Below are 24799 nucleotides of genomic sequence, written 5' to 3' on the forward strand. Positions count from 1 at the left end.
CAATGTCCTGGGGGAAGCACTGTGTTTTTGGACCCGTCAACCACTCTGGGCCCATTTGGAAACTAATTTGTGATTCGTCAAGAGCCAACGAAATCCACCACAAAATACGTTTCCCTTTTTAACAGAATTCACAATGCGGTTTTGTTGTGTGGGAATGTCATTTTGCAGCGACCAGGCTGTTGTTGTTCACCAAAGTGGGAAATTGTCGAGAAAGTCTGCTGGCATTAAATATATGATTTATTTTAAAACATTTCTGAACCCCCAAATCACCCTTTAGGGCCACTAAGTGTCGAACTGACTGAATAAAGGAAGCGGACTGTTCGCCAATTAATAGCTGTTCATAACTTCAGCTTTAGTCCTCATTGTGGATCCTAAAGCTGTTAAATCACTCAACTTAATCTGGGGTTTAACATTGTTTTAAATAACAAAGTGCCATATTGTGGTTTATAAATTAATCTGGGGTTTAAAAACAGTAGACTTCTCCACGATGGAGCATTGCACTCCTATAAAACATTGTCTGACTCTTGATGAACAGTTATTTAAAGGAGTCATCACCAGGAAATCGCAATTTCTCTTGTTAAAACATGCATATCTGTGTTTGACCTCAGTTGAAACTTGCCTGAAAGGCTGGAGTTTGAAAGTGGCGCCGTTTTTTCGCTTCTGCTCTTTTTCCGAACAGGAATAGCACACAAGGGTGTGCATTCCTAAAGCACGAGATTTTGATTCTGCGCCTACGGTGACGTCACCGTGGAGGCTACTTGCATAAGCCCACCCCTCTTTCACCACCCAACCCCGCCCCGTCCGCTACCTGAAATCGCCTGAATTCCGTAAGGTTCGTCATTTAGTGTGTGCGCCATGACAGGGGGCTGTTTATGTTTTGGAGTCTGCATGCAGGCAAGCCCCCCCGGCTCTGTCCTTCCTGCGGCGAATCAACGCGCGCCTCATTACATATTATACAATGCACATCCGGACCAGTCAAAACCTCGCGCGTAATCTCGCGTGATAAAATCGCGGTACGAAAAAGGGTCAGAACAAGCTCAATGTTTGATTAAAATTTTTTTTTTTTTTTCTAATAAGTTTTACGAATTGATCCAAAGCGATCCAAGGGGGGCTGGATACGTATAAAACCAGGTTATGACTCCTTTAAAGGAGTCATCACCAGGAAATCGCAATTTCTCTTGTTAAAACATGCATATCTGTGTTTGACCTCAGTTGAAACTTGCCTGAAAGGCTGGAGTTTGAAAGTGGCGCCGTTTTTTCGCTTCTGCTCTTTTTCCGAACAGGAATAGCACACAAGGGTGTGCATTCCTAAAGCACGAGATTTTGATTCTGCGCCTACGGTGACGTCACCGTGGAGGCTACTTGCATAAGCCCACCCCTCTTTCACCACCCAACCCCGCCCCGTCCGCTACCTGAAATCGCCTGAATTCCGTAAGGTTCGTCATTTAGTGTGTGCGCCATGACAGGGGGCTGTTTATGTTTTGGAGTCTGCATGCAGGCAAGCCCCCCCGGCTCTGTCCTTCCTGCGGCGAATCAACGCGCGCCTCATTACATATTATACAATGCACATCCGGACCAGTCAAAACCTCGCGCGTAATCTCGCGTGATAAAATCGGGGTACGAAAAAGGGTCAGAACAAGCTCAATGTTTGATTAAATTTTTTTTTTTTTTTTCTAATAAGTTTTACGAATTGATCCAAAGCGATCCAAGGGGGGCTGGATACGTATAAAACCAGGTTATGACTCCTTTAAGTATCAAAAATGATTCAGCAGAACCAGAGATATATTTTAGTTTTTTATTAAACACACCCTTCTTCCTTTTTGAATCCAGGTTCCACATTACCCACAACGCAACTCAACCGCAGACAGACAGTTGGAGATTCCAGTGTGTTATGCTGTTCATATGCAATCCTTCAAAGTGCTTTCAAATGCACAGACTTTCTCCTTGCTCTTTCTTTTTGCCAGATGTCCAGGTGCAGCATTTTTTTCCTCTCAGTTTGAAATAAGGTGTTTTAAATAAAGACTTAATCTTCAAGTACTGTTTTAATCACAGTCCATGTCCACCCACCAATTAACCCCAACATCCTCCCTATGTTGGGGTTAATTAGCTGGTAAGACAAACATAGGACTTTCACCCAGCAGACCACTGTTTGTGAATCTAAACATTAGCTTGTTTGAATTTACATCAGTAAGTTAAATAACATAACATTCTTCAGCCAAACCATGATTTTTTTATTACCCTAACCAAGTAGTTTTGTTGCATTTTTATTTTGTTTAGTTTAAATTTACAACACGTGACCTTGAACAGATCATTGAGAGTCTAGTTGTACGTAATTATGTAGGACAGAAGATTGCACTGACTTCAACAAGTAATTATCTTTTTGCAAACACAGAACTTAAACAACAAACTATTATTCATCAGCTTTAATGCACAATGTTAGTACTCCGCCAACAAGATCCCACGTTCTAAAACACGTTTTAATGTCATTTGGACCACCTGACACCGTCTCTTTATGAAGAAAACCTTCTCTTTCCCCTCCCACTCCTGCAAAGGAGCATCAGACACCAGGGTCTGCAATGCAGCTGTCAAAATCTTGCTAAAGGGCACTTTAGCAGGAAGAATGTTTGCCACGTCGCTGCCCAAAATATGTAGAAATGTTTACTCTGCTGGTAATCGGGGCCTTCTGTCCCTCTCCCTGCTCTCATTACACAAATCTCCATCCTGCCAGTCGGCCTGTCCGCTCAGCTGTGTACAAACAAAACCATGAAAAACACAGAATGGATGCGGCCACATGCCCCGCTGCAGATTTGATCCAAATGTTAAAATGTAAAAAATCACATACAGTACATTCACAAGAGTTTGAAGTTTTGTGTAAGTTAAGTATACATGTTTCTGTATATTACATCAGCGTTCACTTTGTTCTCTACTTGCTTTCATGTTCGGAGTTTGTTCGTTTTAATGAGGCTTCAGATAAGAAGTTCTCCGGAACGTGTTGGACTTTCATCCTTTCATTTATAAATGATTATGGATGGAAAGTTGAGTGTTTAACTTCCATAGGCCAGTCGTATTTTCTGCCAAAAAATGTTGCATGTTTTTATACTTTTTATCATAATGTCTATTATAATGTTCTCAAAGTTCAAAGAAAATGAAGTTGATGAAGGAGATCTAAGTTTCTTTTTTCATAGCCATTATGAATTTTCTTATGACCCTCAGTTGTGATGCAGCTCTTACAAAAATATCAACAATGATTTAAAGACAAGCTGACAGAACATTGAGAGGAATATAATTCCATGGTTGAAAAGATTAGCTTACTACCTATTTTAGATCTATGCAGAGGGTTAGTTAGTCATGGATGGGGTTACTATTGGTTAAAATTGGTTGGTACAAGCTGATGTAAGCATGGGACTATTAGAACATTGGACACAATATGATCAGGGATGTGATCTAAAAGGGTTTATAAGGCATTTTTCATCTCAGTTCGATTTTAGATAATAATCAATGACATATAGGGATAAATTAATAATTTCATTTATAAACATAACAAACTTACAAAGATACAAATGGTAACACATTATGAAAAAAGTGAAATAAAAACAGGATGAAAATTGCTACAACTTCACATGTAACTTTCATCCCATCTGGCACAAGTATCCACCTGAACTCTTTCACACAGGCGTCTAACAGGATAACATGATGAAGAGATGACACACTTGGATGTAAACTGAAACTTGGCTGGTTGGCGAAGGCATACAGCCATGAGGTGGTTATTCTAGTTACTTCTTTTTATCTTTAGAAATATCAGTTTTATGTGATTTTTTTTTTTTTTTTACATACACAAAAGTTTCCATCCTAGAAACGCCATTTGGTGGGTTGTCATATCACTTCACAGATGGCAGCATCATTTATAGCATCATGTCAGTGTTGCGAAGCATCGAGCACTTTAGCATGAAAATAGAGTTTTCCAACGGTGAAGAATGCAGCAAAGCACCACCAGATAATAAGGGAGATAATGGGCTACAACTGCATTTGGTACTCCCTACAAACATGCCTCTGCGACATCTTTGCTTCCACAAAAAAGCGTAAGCAGCAAAACCGTCACACTCGCAGGACCACAGTAAGACCAGCCGAGGGATTAACACCGCAATGTGGCAGCAATTTTGGGTTCCGCTCCGGCGAGGACCTGTAGCCTGTTTCCTTTTGAAAATCCCTAAATGTTCGAGGCTGTCTGGAAGGTAAATTTCACGGCCAGTTTGGCAACAGGAAGTGTCTTTGGTCAGGGTGTTTGTGTAAACAGCACGTAATGGTTTTTAACCCGCGGTGAGGCCTCTGTGGTGCACACACACATACACACACACACATGTTTGCACATATACACACATTTCTGCACAAAATGCCCATAATCCTTCACTGTATATCCCACACACACATGCATTCATGGATATGCATGTGTAGCACCGACGTTCATTATTCTCATTCGAAGCAGTGAAGCCTGTATTACTGTAAACAAATGAGAGCCATTTTGGTCCAAATGAGTGTCTGTTGACTTCGACAAATGTGCTTCTTGCCCTATGAATCAGAACATACAAAACTAACATGCGGGGTTCCTCAGGGCTCCATTCTTGGACCCATTCTGTTCAATATTTACATGCTCCCTCTAGCTCAGATCATGGAGTATTTTAACATATCCTACCATACTTATGCCGATGACACACAACTTTATATCTCAGTTTCACCACATAACCATAGTCCCCTACACTCACTAAGTCAGTGTGTCAAACACATCAATGAGTGGATGAACCAGAACTTTCTCCAGCTCAATGCAAATAAAACAGAAATTATTGTCTTTGGTCCCAAAAATACAAGGCTAGAGATCAGTGCTCAACTAGACTTAATCGCACTGAAAACCACAGACAAAACCAGAAACCTTGGTGTAGTTATGGACTCGGATCTGAATTTCGACACCCATATAAAGACCATTACCAAATCTGCCTATTACCATCTAAAAATATTGCTAGAATCAAAGGATTTCTGTCCAAACAAGACACAGAAAAACTTGTTCATGCATACATTTTCAGTCGGTTAGATTATTGTAATGGCATCTTTACAGGTCTTAGTAAAAAATCAATCAGGCAACTGCAGCTTATCCAGAATGCTGCTGCCAGAGTCTTGACCAACACCAAGAAAATGGACCACATTACACCTGTCCTTAAATCTCTGCACTGGCTCCCCATATGTAAAAGGATAGATTTTTTGTTACTGGCCTACAAGGTACTGAATGGTCTGGGTCGAAAATACATTTCTGAGCTGCTTGTTGGATCTGAAGCACCCAGACTCCTCAGGTCTTCAGGCACAGGTTTACTATGTATACCCAGGGTCAGAACTAAAAAGGCTGAAGCAGCGTTCAGTTTTTATGCTCCACACCTGTGGAACAAGCTCCCTGAACACCTGAGGTGTGCACAGACGATCAGCTCTTTTAAATCAGGCCTAAAAACACTTTTGTTTACTGCAGCTTTCCCATAACCCAACATGCAGGTAATCTTAACTTTCTAATCTTCTTTTATGTGCTTTTTTAAAATCGTATTATTGTTTTAACGACTTTGTTTTACTGTTCATGCATTTGTCTTTTTGCTTATTTTATCATTTTTAATTATTGGCTATTTCATTTTCCTGTATTGTATGACTATTCTGTTGCCTTTTTATGATGTTATTCTTTTATCTTATTTTTTTTCTATAAAGCACTATGAATTGCTGCTTGTACGAATGGTGCTATATAAATAAATTTGCCTTGCCTTGCCTTGAAAGCAGCTGCGTCGGCTACACTATTGTCACATTATAAATATGTTTTTGTTGCCTGAACCAATTACAGTTACATGTTGGCTATATGCTCCCTGGGTCACGTTCATCCTTTGTGCTCAATGCTTCTTGTGTCATATTAGAATTGCTTGCTTGAACAAATTAGCGTAACATATAGCATAAAACTTTTGCTCATTATTGTTTTGTCCTTAACTTTTTCATTTGACTGTATATTATATTATCACAGTCTTGTGAAACTCTCCAACAGGTGAACCACGACACAGAACTTTTGACAATTAATTTATATCAGATAATCCATCAGGTTTTTAAATTGTTTGTCTGAAGAAGTATGAGAATTTTTATCAACCTATAAAAGAACCTAATCTTCCAGTTACTTTGGAGATACCAAGAAGGCAAACTGTATTACTTGTTTCATCATTGACAAAGGCAGCGCAGACCAGATCCATTCCTTTTGTTCTTACCTTTCACAATAAAAGCCCGAGACATATACACTGTGTAACTGTTTACTGGATGCAACTCAAATTCAAATCACTTTTAAAAGCTTAGGCTATACAAACCTGGTCAATAGGATCCTGCCTGCATGAATATATTCAAACCTTTTATTGAAAAAGTGATGGATGGCAGCCGGTGTGAATAGTTTGGATGTGAAATATTTGCAAAATACTCTTATTTTCCTGAACTGAACATTGACCTGTTTGTAGTATCTAATATCTAGTGTTGAATTTGCAGATTGCATCCAACTGAACCCCCCTTCCACTCACCCCTCCCTGTCCAAGCGTCAGCATGAGTCTCTCTCTCTCTCTCTCTCTCTCTCTAACTCTCTAAATTACTTAACCATACCACAACCATGAAATGAAAACATTAATTTGACTCACAATCCTTTGGACTTTCAAAGTCAGCTGGATTATGATTTAAAACAGGGGAACATGTGTCTTTCTAATCAGCTGGTATTTATAATTTGAACACATTAAGTGACAGCGGATCCAGCCGTGGTGTTTGGACCACTGTAGCAGCTGTTTACCATCTCTGCCTCCTCTGCTTTTCACTATCCTTCCTCTGCCTTCCACTAATATGTCGTAAAAATCTACCTGCGGTCAGCTTAGACAACTTCTCCCGATCAGCTTTCTCTATTCCAGACGATGTGATCACTTTTCCAGTAAGAAGGGATCAGACGATGTTGAGAAATGACTCTCTGTGCATCAGGAGAATGTTATGACACTTTAACTAAGTGTGTTATGCATTTACAAAGGCCTATCTAGTGTTTGGCAGTGAATAGATTCAAGGAGGGCACCGGGTCTGAGCTTATAATAAGCTTATTCAACTACAGAAGTTCAGTCTGTGTCACAGTGAGGCATGTTTGCTCCTGCTCATAATGTTTGGAAGATCATTGACTTTTTGAGATGTGCTATTTCCTGAACATGCTGCTGCACCTTCGCTGCCCTTTCAGACTGGAGCAACTCTTTTTATTTATTACTAGTGCAATGGCATTCTGGGTGTGCCCAATCGAAACGAGTGACCATTCACAGCTGCCCGATTACTCGGCTCCTAGTATAGCTGCTTGCAGCATTGTCGAGAAGAGCCCATCACTTGTTGACTCCAGAGAAGAGTTTGAAGAAAACGAGTTGTGTTCAGGCAACACAACTACTTGGTGATGTTAAGGCAGAAAAGTACTTGAACAGCAGTCTCCTGGGTGAAAGTCCTGTGTATTTGGACCTGTCCACCACTCTAACCTACTTCCTATGTGGACTAAAACGAATTTATCTAAGAGCAATGAAACCCCCAAAAAAGAAATGTAATTCACAATGCAGTTTTGTTATTTGGGAGCATAACTTTAATGGGGCGTACACACCGGACGCGATAGACGCGAATACAATCGCTTGAGACGCTTGTATCGCGCCGCTTGATCATTTTGGACTATTTGTGTCATTCGCGTCATTCGTGCATGACGCTAATTTTTAAACCGTTATTTCTCAATCCGCTCTCTTTCCATGTCGATCATGGCTAATATCACCACCGTTGCTGCACTGTACCTGCTGTACAAGTCCCAGAAACGCCATAAAACCACCCGGCGTCGTGTCTGGGTTCATGAAGTCCTCCGGAGACGCACGGAGCTGGGGGAATTTCATTGTCTCCTCCAGGAGCTCCGTCTGGATGACGACCGGTTCCAGCGGTACCTCAGGCTGACTGGAGCCCAGTTCGAGGACCTGTTAACTCGGGTCGGTGCCAGGATCTCCCGCCTGGACACCAACTACAGGCGCTCTCAGCTGCGGAGCGCCTGTCCATCTGACGTCGTCGGCTTGAACTTGTCGCTGATTGGATGTCGCGGCGCGATGCCGCCTGAAAAGTCGCTTCAGACGCTCCAGACGCTTCATTCGTGGCACGTCTCATCACGGCAGACGCTCCATTCGCGCCGCCACGTGTCATCGCGCCATTTACATTGATTTTTTTAATGTAGAGTTGCCGCTCAATTCGCGTCTATCGCGTCCGGTGTGAACGCCCGTTTAGGAGACCAGGCTGCAGGGATGCTGTGCTTTAGATATGAGAGTCTGGTGGTGGCGTTTCTGCAGTGATGGACGGGGGGACACAGCTGAGAATTTTCAATTTGGCATCAAACTTGTGGTGGCTGTTGGCGTGCTTTTATGCTGTTTCTGCTATTTATGTGGCCGACATAAAGACCTGAATTTGTTTAAAACGTCAGAAAGTGACTCAAATATTCAAAGTTTATTTTATGCCAGAAATGATGGCTGTGAGTATTTTTCCAGTAGGCCTGCTACTAACACTTATTTGTATTATGGTTCTGTCCTCTGTGTTCTCTCAGGTATTCTGTCCTTCAGAACGGGAACCACGCTGGGCAGAAGAAGAAGTCTCTGCACGCCGTCACAGCGTCCCACGAATCCTGCTTGTGACCCACAATGACTCCTCAGTCACATCTCCAACGACCTCGACTCTCACACTATCACCACAGAGATGACGGAAACACACTGCAGCCTTCGCAGCTGAAATCCAACACAGATGCTGCCAATCCGGCAGATCTCCTGAAAACTGTGCCCTGATGGGACTTCAGGGATGCTGGTGAGGGACTTGACATTGCAAAGGGTGCATCTGGATTTAAAATTCAGCCGAAACTCATCCTGTGGTCTTAGGGGACATAGTGGACTGGAACTAAGCCAGTTCTCTGTGCTTCTCATGCTGGTTCTCACAGGGACTGAGCTGTCCCAGTCGAACTGAATCAGAGCCAGAGAGCAACTGTGATCCCATCAGCCGGCCCGCTGGTCTGTGAAGCTCTGCTTGTGTTGCAGAGAACCGGCAGCTTCGGTGGAATGTGTTTGAGAATTTCACAGCTCGAGATGTGATTAATGACTGACTGGGAGTCGTGGAGGTGAATTATGTTGCCAAAGCTATTTGATATTACATACAGAGGACCTATTTCTGATTATTATGCAGTGTTCCCGGCACAAAATCAGAAAGACTGATAGATTTTAGAAGATTGTTCCTTGTAAAATGACCATACGAAGTTGGCAAAAATGAGCTCTTCGAACAAGTGTTCATGAAAAGAGACCGAGTTTAAAAGAATATTAATTTTGCTAAACATCACATGTTAAAGTCGCAGTCGGCAACCATTGTTTGATCATATTCACTGAAACCGACACTATGATCCGATAGAACAACATAGCCTAAATCACCCGGTTTTACCAGAAAAAAAAAACACGCCTCTATATTCAACGTAGAGGCCTGTTGTTTGTTTTGCAAATATCCACCGCGCCCGTATCATTCTGTCCACTCAGCGCAGTTCACAGTTCGTGCACACGCCACAGATCCCACCTCCCCCCTCACGCATGTTACAATATCACAGGCACACGCCTCAAGCTAGGCATACGCTAAATGATGTTAGCAGTTGCTATCTATGAGTAAGTTAGCCAGCCTACCTCTGTGTAGCGTGTACTCCATGCCATTTATCGATGACACGGGCGCGTTCACAAAATCTGGTGCACGCACACTGATGAGCACTCGATGGGAGGGAGCGGAGGAGCTCGGTGGTAGAGGGGGAGGGGCCTGAGTGTTGGAAACATTCCAAATATGACTGAGTCAACTCCATCAGACTTTCCGACTGCGACTTTTAACATCACATGTTTGAGGCTTCACACACAGCTGAAGAACCTGTATGTCTCCCAGGTCCAAGTTTTCCAGCTTTGCTAAATCCTCACTAAGCTGAAAGGAAAATGTGGTTGCAAGGCTGCGTTAAATGGCTGCGTTAAATCCCTGACCTAAACTGTTGAAGTGCATTATTATAGAGGCTGCTAGCTCACACTCCGTGTGCATCGCTCCATGAGGCTCCGTCTGAAGAAGAAGTTAGAGGATCACGGCGCATTAAAGCTGCTCATGAATGATTCAACATTGCGGAGCAATATGTGCGAGGTTATGAAGTGCGCGTGCAATTACATTTGCAGGTTTGTGTGTGCTTGTATGTGTGTGTTTCCATGGTGATGCATGTTTTAATAACCGTGCCTCTGAGTGTGTATGTACATGTCCTCATGTGTGATCTTTGCATGTGTCGCCCTTTACCCATCATCCTACGCTGCGTTGCCCAACACCATGTAAAAGAATGTAATTGGAATAATTTCCATATATTCATATTCATGGAAGCGGACAACGCTTAAGCCAGCTGTGTAACTTTACCCATAATGCAACCACAGTTCATTTGTCTGTCATTCCCCAGCAACTTGTTCAGCATAAAACTTCCTCAAAGGCCACTGGTGTCTCTCATCACATGATAACATTTAGTCCCACAGTTACACAGTCCCACAGAGCAGGTAACGCTGCTGCCGCTTGACTACATGCTACTCACTCTGGAGAAACATCTTCATTGAGCTAATCGTACGACACTTGCAAGTCAAGTCTGCAGCAAGCCCCGTCCTGTCTGCTTACTGCCTGCTGCTCTGCTGCTCCTTTCTCAAACTCCTTCCTTAAAGTCTTCGGAGAAACAAGCCTGTGCCTTCTTTTCAGAAGGAGTTACTTTCATCATAGACTTACTTTCTTTACTGCACCTAGTAGCACTGAAGAAATGTCTGCTTTCAATGCAAGATAAGTACAAGTAAAATGGATAAAAATGTCTTTACAGTGGTTTCCACTGTAAATAGTATTGTATGAATGAAGACAGACAATGCATAAAGCCCAATCTATATGTTTTATCTCTAATAACTCATATTGACAATGGATCAATTGACTCACTTGCAGTGACAAAGCCACAGAGAATTCCATCTACAAAACATAATCTGTTTAGCTCATTACTTTGGTATCACTGCACATTTATTATTTGCTTGAATAGCCTCAGTGCTCAGAAGCAGCTGTTCGCAGTAATCAAGCTCTAATAAACCCACAGTAAGCAGGAGACCAAAGCAGATGTAAAAGCAAAGTGGTAACAATATTTACAATTACACCACATCAGTGGTGTATTAATGTTGCTCTGTGTCCGCTGCGTGTGCAAATACGCTATTAATTGATAACATATTAGCTATATCAAACTTCATGAACTGATGACATGTCAGGGCCGTGTGTTTGTCATCGTATTGTGGAGTATTTCTTCCCCAAGTGGTCAAAAACAATCAATGCAGCTTCAGAGATCAGTTAATCAAAAGTGTTATTCCATCCATCCATCCATTTTCTACCGCTTATCCTGTATTCAGGGTCACAGGGGGGCTGGAGCCGATCCCAGCTGTCATTGGGCGAAGGCAGGGTACACCCTGGACAGGTCGCCAGTCTATCACAGGGCCGACATGTAGAGACAGACAACCATTCACTCTCACATTCACACCTACGGGCAATTTAGAGTCATCAATGAACCTATCAAAAGTGTTATTCCAAGTTTAAACTACAGTAATGTGGTTGTAACATTTTAAATGTGAGATAGACTCCAGATATAACATTATCTCACTTTGGTACCCAACTTATTATGGCTCATTAGCACACATATGCAAAATATTGACCATGCTTCTCCAAATGTTGTGAATTTATATTTCAAAATTGCATTAGTATTAAGCTTGAGCTTAATGTGTTTTCCAAACCTTTTTTGTTATATTTGTAGAATCCCAAATGCAATTTATAAATTAAATGCTCTTGACACTGAATGACGTGGCTTTGGGGGGAGGCCTGCAGGGACGGGCCGTCAGTGATGTGGACTTGGATTTGGCAACCCTAGGCTTGGTTATACATAGGAACAAACACAACCCTCTCCAACAAGTTAATCAGATGAAAAGACTGCTGAGAACTAATTCACTGGCACAAAGACACCAAAAAGCTCTTGACTGGAAACACTGGATGGGCGAGGTAATTACAAATCCCTGCAGAGATGAGCCCATTGACCCAGTTTAGCAAGTCGCAGTTCAGAGGAAATATCCAATCTGAGACTTCAAAAATGACACCAGCTCTCATGTTACTCCAGATACATAAACATGAGCCTCACACAATCCAGATCAGCCTGGAGAAGGTGAGAGGAAGGTCAGCTGCTTCAGTCACACGTCACACATTATGTACATTTCAGTTCACTTCAACTCTTTACCACCATGTTAGAAGATTCAACATTACAGACGGCAAAATCTCCACTGCCATTATCGCAGATATTATTCACCTGCAGGCAACTGTTTATCGTGCTGAACAGTCCTTGAGCAACACACATGAATATCCATGAGTTTCTGAGAGATACTTCATCCAAAATCTGCATTTCAAGTATCATTCACCTCCTGACTTAAACTACTGTAAGACTTTTGTAGTTTCGTTCATCAGCTTGGATTTTGTCACTTATGGCTTGAAATGGTGATTTGCAAGGGACTCAACATAACCTTGCTATGTCCTCATGATGACACATGGTATTTTATGAAAGTTGTGAAACAGTCACAGTTAAAACATGTGGTAAATATTGTGAAACAGAAAGTTGGTAAGGTTTAGGAAACAATCATGGTATGGGATAGAAGGCCCTCCATATTAGGACTTCCTCACTCCATACTAGATCATCCCACTTCCTCCTTTGTATGTAATACATATGTAATAATTATTATGGCATCTTAATGTAACCAGCTATCAATACATTTAAGTGTGGTTTATAATAAGTTGTTGCACAAATAACCTATAGGCGTTTTTTTTTGTGAGCAGCTGTGGTGCTTTGTATCTTCCAAAGAGTAATTTCTGTCCAAAATGTGTTGAAAGACAGATTCTGCTGAGGTGTTGTGATGTGGATCAACAACAGAAAAGTGGAGTATGTTGGAGTGGTTTGAGAAGTTTCCATGGCTGTTTTAAAACATTGAAAATTGGAATCCAGCCTGTCTTCAGACTGTTCTTAAAGCTTGTGAGGTGTTTGATACTCCAAATAATAATCTGGGATGGAGAATCACATGAAAGCTCATGGGGATTCAGTGTTTTACCAAGAACACTTACATTCTGGTAGCCGACCCAGTCCCACCAAGTTCCCACCTGTAGAGGGCGTGTGGGGGTCAAAACACATATATTCAAACATACTGCTGATTAATAGCTGTAGAAATAGCTTCTTTTGATCCCAGTTAGTCCACAGTTCATCATTCCACTTGACTTTCCAAGGAAAACAGTAAGCTGTCAGATGCTGCAATCTTTCCCTTCTACCCATAATCCCTTACAATTTCAAGTGATATCATGTAGTTTGTTCAGATGAGGTTCATCACCTCAGTGCTCTTGGGAGCAGATCTAAATCTTCAATTCAATTTTATTTATAGTGTCATATCACAACAGAAGTCATCTCAGGACACTTCACACATTGAGCAGGACTATACGCTCATGATTTCCAAAATTAATACATTTTCAAAGTCCCAGCATCACCCAGGGGCAAGCGTTACAGCGACAGTGGCGAGAAAAAACTGCCTTAATGGGCTTTTAGGCAGAAATCTCGTGCAGCCCAGGCCCTTGGGTTCCAACTGCATTTGGTGTTGGTAGTATAGTAGTAGCATTAGCAGTAGTGGTGGCATTAACAGAAGAGATAGTATCAACAGTAGTAGTCCATGGCAGCATGCACAGCCACGAGATGGATCCATCCCAACCATGTCGCCGTAGACCAAAAATCTTGGTTTGTCAGTTGTTTCTAAACAGGTCTAAAATGCCCAGAAAGACAGAGAAAAGGGTCAACAAAAAGCCAAATGACATGAGCAAAGACAGCCAGAGTCTGTATCTCAATATACAGCAAGTAAAACGAGCAATTTATGAAAGTTATAAAGTTCTTAAAAGCTGCTTTCTTTCTCTGACTTAATTGAAAAGCTGCTTTTTCATTCTGCTGTTGACTCAGATGAGTCACTGCTTGACTCATGAAAAGCTTGTGAATAGTACTTCTATATGCTGTAATTTAGTTTTGGCTTCAACATTGTTGCATTTTCTGCAGTAAATGAATTTTTCAGCATCCAATATTTTTCCAATTTGTTTTCCCCCCAAAACTCAGCCTGTTCCATAGTTCAAGCACAAGCACTTTCTTTGTGATTTAAGGAAGAATCGGTTAAGCCGTGTCAGGACAGTTTGATATATTTTATGAAGTTATGAGGGCAAAAAGTTCATAATCCCTCGCAAAAATAACATTTAAATATTATTTATTTACCTATATATCAATCTATCCATGTTCTTAAGATAATTAATATCTCATTACTTATTTTTATATTAAACTCGTATCTATCTCTTCCCCCCTAATTTATCATTGTTTATTATTAAACTTTTACCATTATGGAGGAAAGGTTTTACAGTATGTATATCAGTTTCACCCTCAGAATGGATTGGCCTGATGATTTTAGATGTCCTACATTGTGTAAATGAAAATGGTTATTAATTAGTAATGCAACTGAATCATAAATTATTCATGATTTAAAATGGTATTACACATTTTTCCACCACAACAAATTACTCAAGTTTAAAACAGCATCATAGGGCGTTTTTTTGTCACGTTTCTTTGGAGTTTTCATTAAGTGCAGACACTAATGTCCTCACTAACATGACCTCTCTGCAGAGTGACGCCACAAACATCTGGAAACATGAGACTGTTCTGTCTCTACTAAATCAATCGGCATCTTAAACCCGCAATCTTCTTTTCAAACAACTGTTGTTTTTCCATAAGTATTAAAAGAGACTTTCTTTTTTGTTTTTTTCCAATATTCTGTCTATTTTTTAATTTGCTCTTCAAAAGTCGCCCACACTCACAGCTGCAGTTTCCATGACATCTGTGTACGCTTAATGTCAGGCAGTGTGTGTGTGTGTGTGTGTGTGTGTGGGAAGCTCCTCAACAGTCTAAAATTAGGAAAGTCAAGCTCACCCACCATCATCTTTAATGATGCAAAAAGCGAAAGGAAGACCTTTTTTGGAGATGTACCACACATCAGGAGCTACAAAAAAAAAATCAATAAGCGCGTGCTCAATCAGGAACCATCTGAGAGGTTCAAAGGGTCATGTAGCTATTTCAGGGCGAGTGAGGCCGAGTATTTTTCTCTTCAAAGACACAATTAGAGAGAGAGCTGAGAATGCTGGAGGTGAGCTGGGGTCAACTGTTGGATTCTTATTTAAGCAGAACCGCACTTCCACAACGAATACAGCATGTAAGTCCTCTACTCACCTGCTACAACCCTGTCTGATGGGAGAGAGTTGCATTGTTGGAGAAGTCAGGAGGGGGGAAGACAGTCATGCAGGTTGAGAAATTGTCGTAAAATCTAATCTCTTGGATACGTTTAAAGGGACACAAATTGTCCATTTTTTTCACGTTGCTGAGGACAATAAATGTCAATGGAACGTCCATTAGGATCCTTTTACATGGTGGACACATGAATTAAACACATCTACATTACTATGAAATGGCCAGAGCAAGTTACGTAGTAAATACTGAGATACTACTACTAGTCTACATATGGTGGGCGGGTGGGGAGGCAGAAGTGTCCACAAGACCGCTTGAGACCGTGTGTCCTAAAGGGTAACATTCATTGTAGGCACCAAATATACTTCAAATTGAAATACATTACTTTGAGTAACACAAGTACAAGTATCATTTCTGTCCATGAACACAAAGCACTACATTTATAGATTTCAATTCCGTGACTATTTCACAAACTGCCAGTAGACCCTGTAAATTATATTAAGAAGTCATTATTTTCCTCTTCACCTTAAGCATAATCTGTCCTAAATATCCAGCCATCATTGATGAAGTGTGTTATTTCCAATATAACATTTGGTGTTGTATTGGAGTTATTCCTGTAGTTTCTGCAAATACAAAAAAAAAAACTCTGGTGAGCAAGATTTTATCCAGAATAATCACCAACTTTCCGACTTTTTCAAATACTGGATGTTACACTTCATGTAACCACACAGGTAATATTTGGTATTTTGCCTTTTTGATTTGCAAAATGAAAATGTGTTTAACATCTTACCTGCCTTCTTCAGTGTCAGATGCAGAGTTGCACAGATGCAGCCACTGTCTAAGTCTCTTGTTGCAACACATTTCAAGCTCTGAATGGAGATGCTGCTTGGATTTACAGGATGCAAAATGCAAACAAGTTATCACTAAAGAGAGTTATACAAATATAAATGTGCAGCAGGATTTTACTTCCTGTATTCCATGTCATTCCTTTCCTCTGTATCCCTCCCATCTCCTTTTTTATTTATTCATTTATGTTTTGCAGCTTACAGCATGAATGTGTATATAAAGAGAAATAAAACTCCCACAAACTGTCCAAAGGAGACAAAAAAATAGCTTTTATAAAACTCTTCAGTATTTATTTTGACAGAACAAAATGGGTATTTTCAAGTATGAAAGGACATAAAAGGCTTCTCTTTCTGGGAGCTGAAATGTGTTTGACTTTTTTCTGTTGCTATGTGACAGTTCTGATAAAGGCTAATTAAAGATTAAAGAGATGTTGATAATCCTGGTGTTGACTTTCTTTGTGTCTTTGGTGAGAGCGAGAGTGTCAGTTAGTCGCTGATTAAAGAGCTCACTTCACTCACAGGATTCGTGATTCCTCGCCGAGCTAATCCGCGTTTGCTCTTCCTCTCCGTTTCCTCTTTTGTAAGTGAAACATTGATGACGCAGAGGCACTCAGGAAGATTAAGGCATCAGATCAGAAACACTCCTGCAGATAAGGAACGTAACGGACATCTTCTTAGCAGAGATGCTCTGTGATGAAGGAACATCACTTTTTAATTTTTGATACTGTCCGAAAAAGCTTGTCACATACTTAAGGCTTTGATTTTCATCAGTTTTATTGCATTTCATTTGATTGATTGATTGATTCATTTTTCAATCAATCCACACATTACTTGTTGATTACTTGTTGATTGATATCAATTGAAAAATTTATGTAAAAGCAGCATTTGTGAAGAAACAAGTAAACATTTAGCTTTTTCTGAGGAAAAAAAAAAGTTGCTGATTAATTTTCAGCAGAAACTGAAACATGTTGTTAGTTGTCTAAACATATTATATATTCATAGTTTTAAAGTTCACACAACTACTACTATTTATAAATAGTCAATATTTTGCATTCTATGATAAAGAGCAATATCCCATGTTTGAGTGAGGTAAGTCATATCTTTGATTATTAGTTAATTGGATCAAGTTCCTGAGCCACAATAGTTGATTGTTATATGTGTTTATTCTATTTCATCATGTTACCTGATTACTGAGTATGTTTTTGTATAATCTAAATTATAAGTGCCAGTAAAACATTTAAACAAAGAACTACAGGGTTTTATGCACTCACTATATGTTTGGATGCAATCATGCAAAACAAAACCTGAACCACACTAACGTTGTATCATCTGTTAGCCTGTATGAATGCAGGCTTACTGAAAAATCTTCAAACATCAATGAGGTCATGTCAAAACTACAAATAGACAGCGTCTTCAAGCATCTGGGAGCGACAAACACACAATCAACAGTTTAGGTTTGAATTTGGTTTGACTACACTTAACACACATGTACATAAAAACAGACTGGCATGAGTAATAAAGCGCTAAAATAATCATGAATGAATATACATATTCCTTGTGATTCAACCACAGACTGAACTCCCTTTGAGTTCAGCTTCACTTTGCTTTGGCAGCATATCTTGGATTCAGTTAAATCGGACTCTCTTCATCTCCACAGGCCGTCGTTCCTGCAGAGCGTCGATAGAGACGGTCCTGCAGGATAAATATCCTCAGAGAAAACACACAAGACATCCCCTTTCAAAAAGTTTAAAGTTGTGTTGTGCTGTGGTTCCAGAGATGTGCTGACAAATGTGAACATCTATGTGCTGCTATATGTCTGGAGACTTTTGAACCCTGAAGAGTATAATAACAGCCAGTATGGACATTACTCCACAGCGGATGTGAGTCTGAGGAGTCTGTGAACTTTAAACTTCACAACATCAAATAAATAACCCCACAACGTTGACAGATTTATGAGTTGGTTGCTGAGGGTGAGGCCCCATTATATGATATTATCACCACATTTTTGTTTTATCTAATAAGACAAAGTTTTCATCCGCTTCATCTCACTTTGGTCATTTTTGGTCAGCAAAATGTGTTTGCCCGTCAAGCAGACCGAGTAAGTGGCAAAATGGCCATTTTCCTCCCTTTGTCAAATGCCCTCTCATTATGTTACTGGTGTTGCAGAATAAATCCCCTCTCTTCTTCCTGCGTTAAGTGCCATCAGGCTGCAGGCAGGAATTGTATTACCTTGATTGCGGGGCGGTGCTGCGCAGATCTATATGTAGGGGCATGCCTTCCTCATCAGATGTGTCTGCTTCCCTGTCAGAGCCTGGTTTCCGCATTGGTGGCGTAGTCTGGCGTGGTTGTTTCAGAGGCTGTGTGTCGGATCGGGTTTCCTCACTGAAATCACAAGTGGAGTTGGCCTGTCTGCCGGATGGAGAGAGTGTCGGGAACGTGTGGCCCCGAGCCCGTGCATAACGGCCTGTGCGTAACGGCCCGTGTTCGCTCGGCGTTGCTTTGCTGAGCTGCTGCGCTTGATCCCCTGTGTCTCTCATTCTCGCGACGGGGCCGCTGCATGGGAAACCTTCCGGCCAAGCTGTACACCACGGCAGGTGGTTTACCTCCAACCCTAAGCCGTCTGCTCGCCGGGAATCTCCGCTGTTCTGCCTGCATGGTCTGTCCACGCTGCCCTGCTTTGCTCTGCCCGCTCGCTCTACTCGCATAATTAAAGGACCGTTGGGTTGCTTGTATAGTATCATTTCATTTTTTTTTCATTCTTTTTGTTGTAACTCCCAGTGTTTCATTTGTTTATATTTTCCCTTATTTCACTAGTCATTTAGCCTATCGGTCGTGGTGTCTGTGTGAAGCGCCAGTAGACCCAGTGTTGACATCTTGGCCCTGTGTTAGTGCTCTTGCACATTGAAGCCAATGTGTTGGTTTGCACCGTGCCCCCCCCTCCAGGACTTATTTTTTAACGTTTTTTATTAACGTTTGCTTTCTTTTATCAAACAGGAGCTGTTGGGCCCGAGTGAGACCTTTGGTGGCGGTCCCCTTCACTTCCTTTTTCAGTAGTGTGCAACGTGGTGTGATCCGATTTGGTGTGTGTAGGTTTTTATGTGTGGTGTGTCTCATTGGACTCCTTCCCCTTTCTTTCAGTTAGTCACTTTTGCTGGGAGGACCACAGCCCTGTGTACACTTTTCATTTTGATTAAACTTGTGAGTGAAGGGTATGGGGCCAAAATAATAACTGTGCAATATCAGGCCAAAAGGGTGAAAATGGGTATCAAAAAATTGATACTTGGCATCTGAGTATTGATGCTGCAACACAAAATATCACATTTCTACAGTATGAGGGCTGTATTTTCCCCGGCCCTCATTTCAATGAATTTCATACAGTATCACCAACATGTCCAAAATCTTAAGGTATGCTCTGGAAAATGAAAGGCAGTGGTGTAAATGATATGCAATTTCAAAATTGTATTAGTTGATCAAACTAATTGATTTGATGCTGCTATGAAATTGCTGTCTTTACTACCAGAATCTTGTTCTATTTGTTGAATGTCCTTTTGGCAGGAAGTACTTCTGAGTTCCACAGCAATTGAGCACCTCCAGATTATGAGAGGGAAGAGACACTGACAGAACCAACAAACGCAAGATAAACAGAAAAGACAGAGAGTCTTAAAGACAAGACGGGCAGACAGAGATGGTAACGTTAGCGAAGCAGCCAGCCCACACATCCAGCCAATTCAATTAGGAAGAGAAAATCCTTCCTGACGAGAGTTTAATGTGGTTATAGATGGAGGACAGCTCTCTGACTGTTCCTTGTCTGCGGCAGCGACAGGCTGTCAAGGGAACCGACACCGAGCTAATAAATCATGCTAGCTGTCTGGCTACAACATGTGTCTTCATGGTGACATCCTACGGGGGATTTTAAAGCTTACATTTTGGAATCATTTCTGTAAGGGACTGTTCGTTATTTATTTTAAGACCCACTGGAGGGATTTTCGGACCTCTGATCACTTCATGCATAACCCCCCCGGTGATATAATTTATTTTAACAGGACCCTGCTATCGACATGGCACAACGGACAATTTATCAACTCATTAAGTCACATCACAAATATTGAGTGACGAATGGTCAGTTATTAATATTTCACATCAATAACATTGTGTGACGAACATCTGCTCCAGTCTCCAACTCGCTGACTGTGTGAATGCGTACGTTATAGTTGCATCAGTCCCCTGTAGTCCCTGCAGTGGTCCCGGGTTCGAATCCGCCCTGCAGCCGTCTTTTAAAGCATGTCGTCCCTCTCTCTCGCCCCTTTCACTCTCACGCTGCCCTCCCGCAATAAAAGGCCAAAAAGTTAATGTGCTATTCTATATATGAAATGTTGCTGTTGTAGGAAGGTAAGGGTTAATATTAAATGGTACCTACGTAAACTGTGTATGTAAGGAAATTACGATATTAAAATATGTATATCAATGTATATTAATCTACAATTTCAATACCTGCTCTCGTAAAAGGGGCACCATCTGTTGGTCAGACAGAACTTTATAGAATTCACGTTAATGACTCTAATGACCACTTATTCATTAATTAACAATTAATCAATATCATTTAATAAATCAGTCTCATTTCCTTAGAATATAAGTTCTTGAAATAGGGATCTTTGTATTCTGCACAGAAGAAATATCCACGGACAACGACTTTATGCTTTAGGGGAATTTATTGATTAACTAGGGATTAAACAAAAGTGAATAAAACAATAACAGATGTAATAAACAAAACACCAATACAACGCCAGAAATATAACTGGAAATGTGATTAACAGCTCATCTAGCACGTTTGGCGATAAAGGCGAGTGGGTTCTTCCTAAGAATTTGGGCTCCTTAGTAAGAGGAAAAGGTGAATAATGGGATAAGTGACCTCACAGATATTAGATATTAACAGACGCTATACTTAGTTTCACCCTGCAACTCGGTCATTACTGTCGAATGCGGATTCGGTCTTACTTTGGGACGCTTCTTCTCGGCTTACTGAAACTCCAAGCGGTCGCTGTTCCTGTCGGTGACGTAGACCCGGAGGGATCTTCCGTGCCGTGGACCGAGGGAACCGTTAGCGCCGATCTGCGGTAGTTTCGTAGCGGGCGTCCGTCCTTGTCGTAATCCGTCTTAGTTAAACAGCTGTCTTCTCCTTGATTTCGGCCTTGGGTGGCTTAGGTATAAGCGTTAGTCAATATGCCAAATCTTGCGGCCGCTGGTTGAATTAGCATTGATCAAAAAGGCTTGCGTAAAAAGAAAAGCTAAAAATGCACAAACGTCGAACGAACTATTCTAATAAAAGGAGTAAAAATTGGGAACTAAGAAAAGTACGAATTTAAAGAGGGTGATGAGAGGGAAGAGAAGGCCGGATGGCCAGCGCCTGGTGGCACGAGCGGGGAGGCCAGAGCCAGGGGGGGCAAAGCCAGGAGGGCAGAGCGCCCGGACGCCAGAAGCTTGGAGGGAAGAACGCTCAAAGCTCGCTGTAACACGCAGTTTTTATGCTGACCGAGGGGGCGTGTCCAGGAGGGACCAGTTCGAGTTACAGTCCGAAAACTTTGTGATTTAAACTGTTAAACAAAACGAAATGCAATCCTATGACTAGAACGTTTGAACACCATCTCGCCGTTATGGTCAAAGTGGGCACATGGCATATAGTTCTCACACAGAATGATAGGTCAAACAAATGAAACATGAACTGTAAACATTTCTCTGTACAAATCATTTTAGGTATAGTTGAAAGGAACTTTGATCAAACACATACAATGCAAACCTATCAAGCTAGCCCAAACAAGTTTGGTAACTTAGTAAGCATTTTGTCCCTTGGTGATGCGGGCAGATTAATGAGCACATTTCATTTTCATCTGACTGCATGAGTGCAGTAGTTTAGTCCATTACAATGACATTGTTCATTTTTAGCAATTTTTGGTAACTTCTCTGTCCTTCGTCGTAGAACAACGGGACGTTCGCCAGTATGCTTATAATTCTTCAATGATTATTATGGATGGTTTTAAACTAATATTGAACACATATCTCATCCTTTTCTTGGATTGGTCAAAATGTGAACATGTTTTCCTGCAGAGTTCATGTGACCTCTCTCTGCATGCCAGCAGACCAGGTGATTAGTTTATGACTCCCAAGAGGGGAGGAAGGGGTCTTCACCATGCCTTGGGAGCAAATGGTGAGGAAGAGATATGGTGTTATCCTTTATACTTCAATCGAGGCTCTCTGTCAAACAAAGGTGTTAATCAGTTTCCAGATGTGTTTAGGTGCCTCAAAGTCTGGTGACTCTGAAGGTCTGGTCCTCCTTGTTCGGGGGTGTGTGGAGATCTTGTAGATGCTCTGATTTAAGGGTTCGTAAATACTCTAACCGAGCCATAAAGAGGACTCACACTTCCTCCAAGTGGTCCAGTGAGCTGAAGGAGAATGTTTACTCATCTGCTAGGAGGGGACCTTTGTCTGTATATCTTTTAAAGGTGAATAGTTCATCTTTCGTTCATTGAGAAGTCACATCCAAGAATCTTGGGGCTGTAGCCCCTACACTGTTTTCATGACAAAAGCTGAGGACCCTCCCTCAGACTAAAAATTGTTGGGTGACCCCTCAACAAAGAATATTAAGACATAACCCCCTATTTTCCTCCAGTGGTCCATTCCATAAATACCGAACGGTCCGCAATGTAATAATTTGCCAATGACAGGCCGGTGGAAATTTCCCATTCAGGGGCCTCATCATGGTGAACATGTACCTTGGGTGTTTGTTATGTCTAGTTGTAGTTTTAGGTCCAAATACTGGTTCAAGCAGAACCAGTATTTTGAGCAGAAGTCAGTTTGTTTTCCCATTAAATCTTTATGAACTGTGAGTCGATTGTGTATCAGGCATCCATGGCACTGGACACTGTGCCATGGACACTGTTCACACGCCAAAGGCTGTCTTTGTTCATATTTGTTCTCATTTGAGAGAACTGCACCTGTGAAAGGGATCACAGAAATTCTTATTTTCACTCAAAGCCACGATGAAGGACTTTCATTTTGTGTTGATGTTGATGGTTCCTGATGACAAAAACAGTCATTTTACTGCAGCTGGGTCTGACAGTCTGCCTGGTGCGGGCCTGGTTCTGATTCTCCCATGCTTCCTTTTCTTCCAGCCGGCCCAGCAATACGGCCTGGGCCTCCAGCAGAGCAATGAGGCGGAGCAATGGCCGAGGGGGAGAAGCTAATGGAGCTCTGAATGCAGGTGGAGGGTGGCAGCAAAACTGGATCTGGATCTGTCCATTAGCACTGGTTGCTGCTGAATGAGTTTCTGATGAACCCAGAATCTGACCCGGTGGCACGATGACAAGTATTAAGAATAATAACTAGAGAAGTAGAAAATCTTCCTGTTGATAGTCTTGTTTACCTCACATTATTCAACTTCCTGTGTGTGATGAGGGTCACATCTGGGCTGACACACACACACAAACACACACACACATGCATGCACGCACGCACACATGCACGCACACACACACGCATGCACACACTGCAGTTCAGTGAAAACAGTTAATTTCAAACGTATTCCATATTAACTAGAACAATCTTGCTGTCTATCTTGCTTTTATGCAACGATGACTTGAAAACTAAAGAGGAGCATGCTACACTGCATTGAATGATCCAGCTGAAGAACTATATTGATAACTTTCACACTTTAGAAAAAAACAAAAACAGCCTTAATGCTTTGTTTTTGAACACATATACATACACTCAGTGTCAAAGCACACCTTTGCTTCGCTTTTGACTCACATATATCCATGTGTTTGAGAACACCTTTTCTCTCATTGCTCCGTCAGGTCATGTTCCCTCTCAGGATGGCCATTCAAATACATGTCCTCAAAACTAAGTACTTACTTTAATGCCACAGTTAACTGTGTTTTTGTCAAATTATGAACTGGAGATTATAAAAAGGTCTGTAATCGTAGATAACATGACCATTATACTGGACTATTAATAATACATTTAAAGAATAAAACTTGTTAGCACTGGAGCAATCAGCTTATTTAAGCAATTGCCTGATTGACAGGTTAGATGTTAAAATCTCCATTAAATGATGTTCTCACAACAAAACTGCTTTGTGAATTCTGTTTTGAGGGAAACATATTTTGTTATGGTTTACAACAAAGCTGTATATAGCTAAAATATATAGTTACATTAGCTCAAACTGTTTAAAACTCTGTTTAAAACGCAGTTTAGCTGTATGTGAATGGAGTTGTTCCCCTACACCCAAGAATTCCCTATATGTCTTAAGTTTATTTTTAAGTGTGAATGTCTCAACTGAAAGAACAAGATAATGAATGAATGAAAAAGGAAAGAGAAAAAGCTGTGAATGAATGTCCATGATGGTAGAGTTTTAGAATATTTGGTGAGTTAGAATATCTTCAGCCTTACAAGGAGAGACAGTGAGACAACGATGAGACACGGACACAAACAGAGACAGATTAGTCTACCAGTATAACCTGCTGCA

At 41.2% G+C, this 24799-nt stretch overlaps 1 protein-coding gene and 1 long non-coding RNA gene across 3 annotated transcripts in view; both read left to right on the plus strand.

Annotated features, from left to right (window-relative positions):
- The window catches only part of htr4 (5-hydroxytryptamine receptor 4), a 188821-nt gene extending 179518 nt beyond the window's left edge, over positions 1-9303 (plus strand). For both annotated transcript variants that reach the window (XM_084009755.1, XM_084009754.1), the window contains exon 7: positions 8633-9303. In XM_084009755.1, the coding sequence (XP_083865881.1) occupies positions 8633-8720 (88 nt within the window). In that variant the 3' untranslated portion in view covers positions 8721-9303. The remainder of the gene's footprint in view (positions 1-8632) is intronic.
- LOC311013634 overlaps positions 1-24799 on the plus strand; it is a 377991-nt gene that overhangs the window by 206682 nt on the left and 146510 nt on the right. The gene's annotated exons all lie outside the window — the stretch shown is intronic.

Source organism: Eutrigla gurnardus (assembly GCF_963514095.1).
Source record: "Eutrigla gurnardus genome assembly, chromosome: 5".
NCBI classification, from domain to species: domain Eukaryota; kingdom Metazoa; phylum Chordata; class Actinopteri; order Perciformes; family Triglidae; genus Eutrigla; species Eutrigla gurnardus.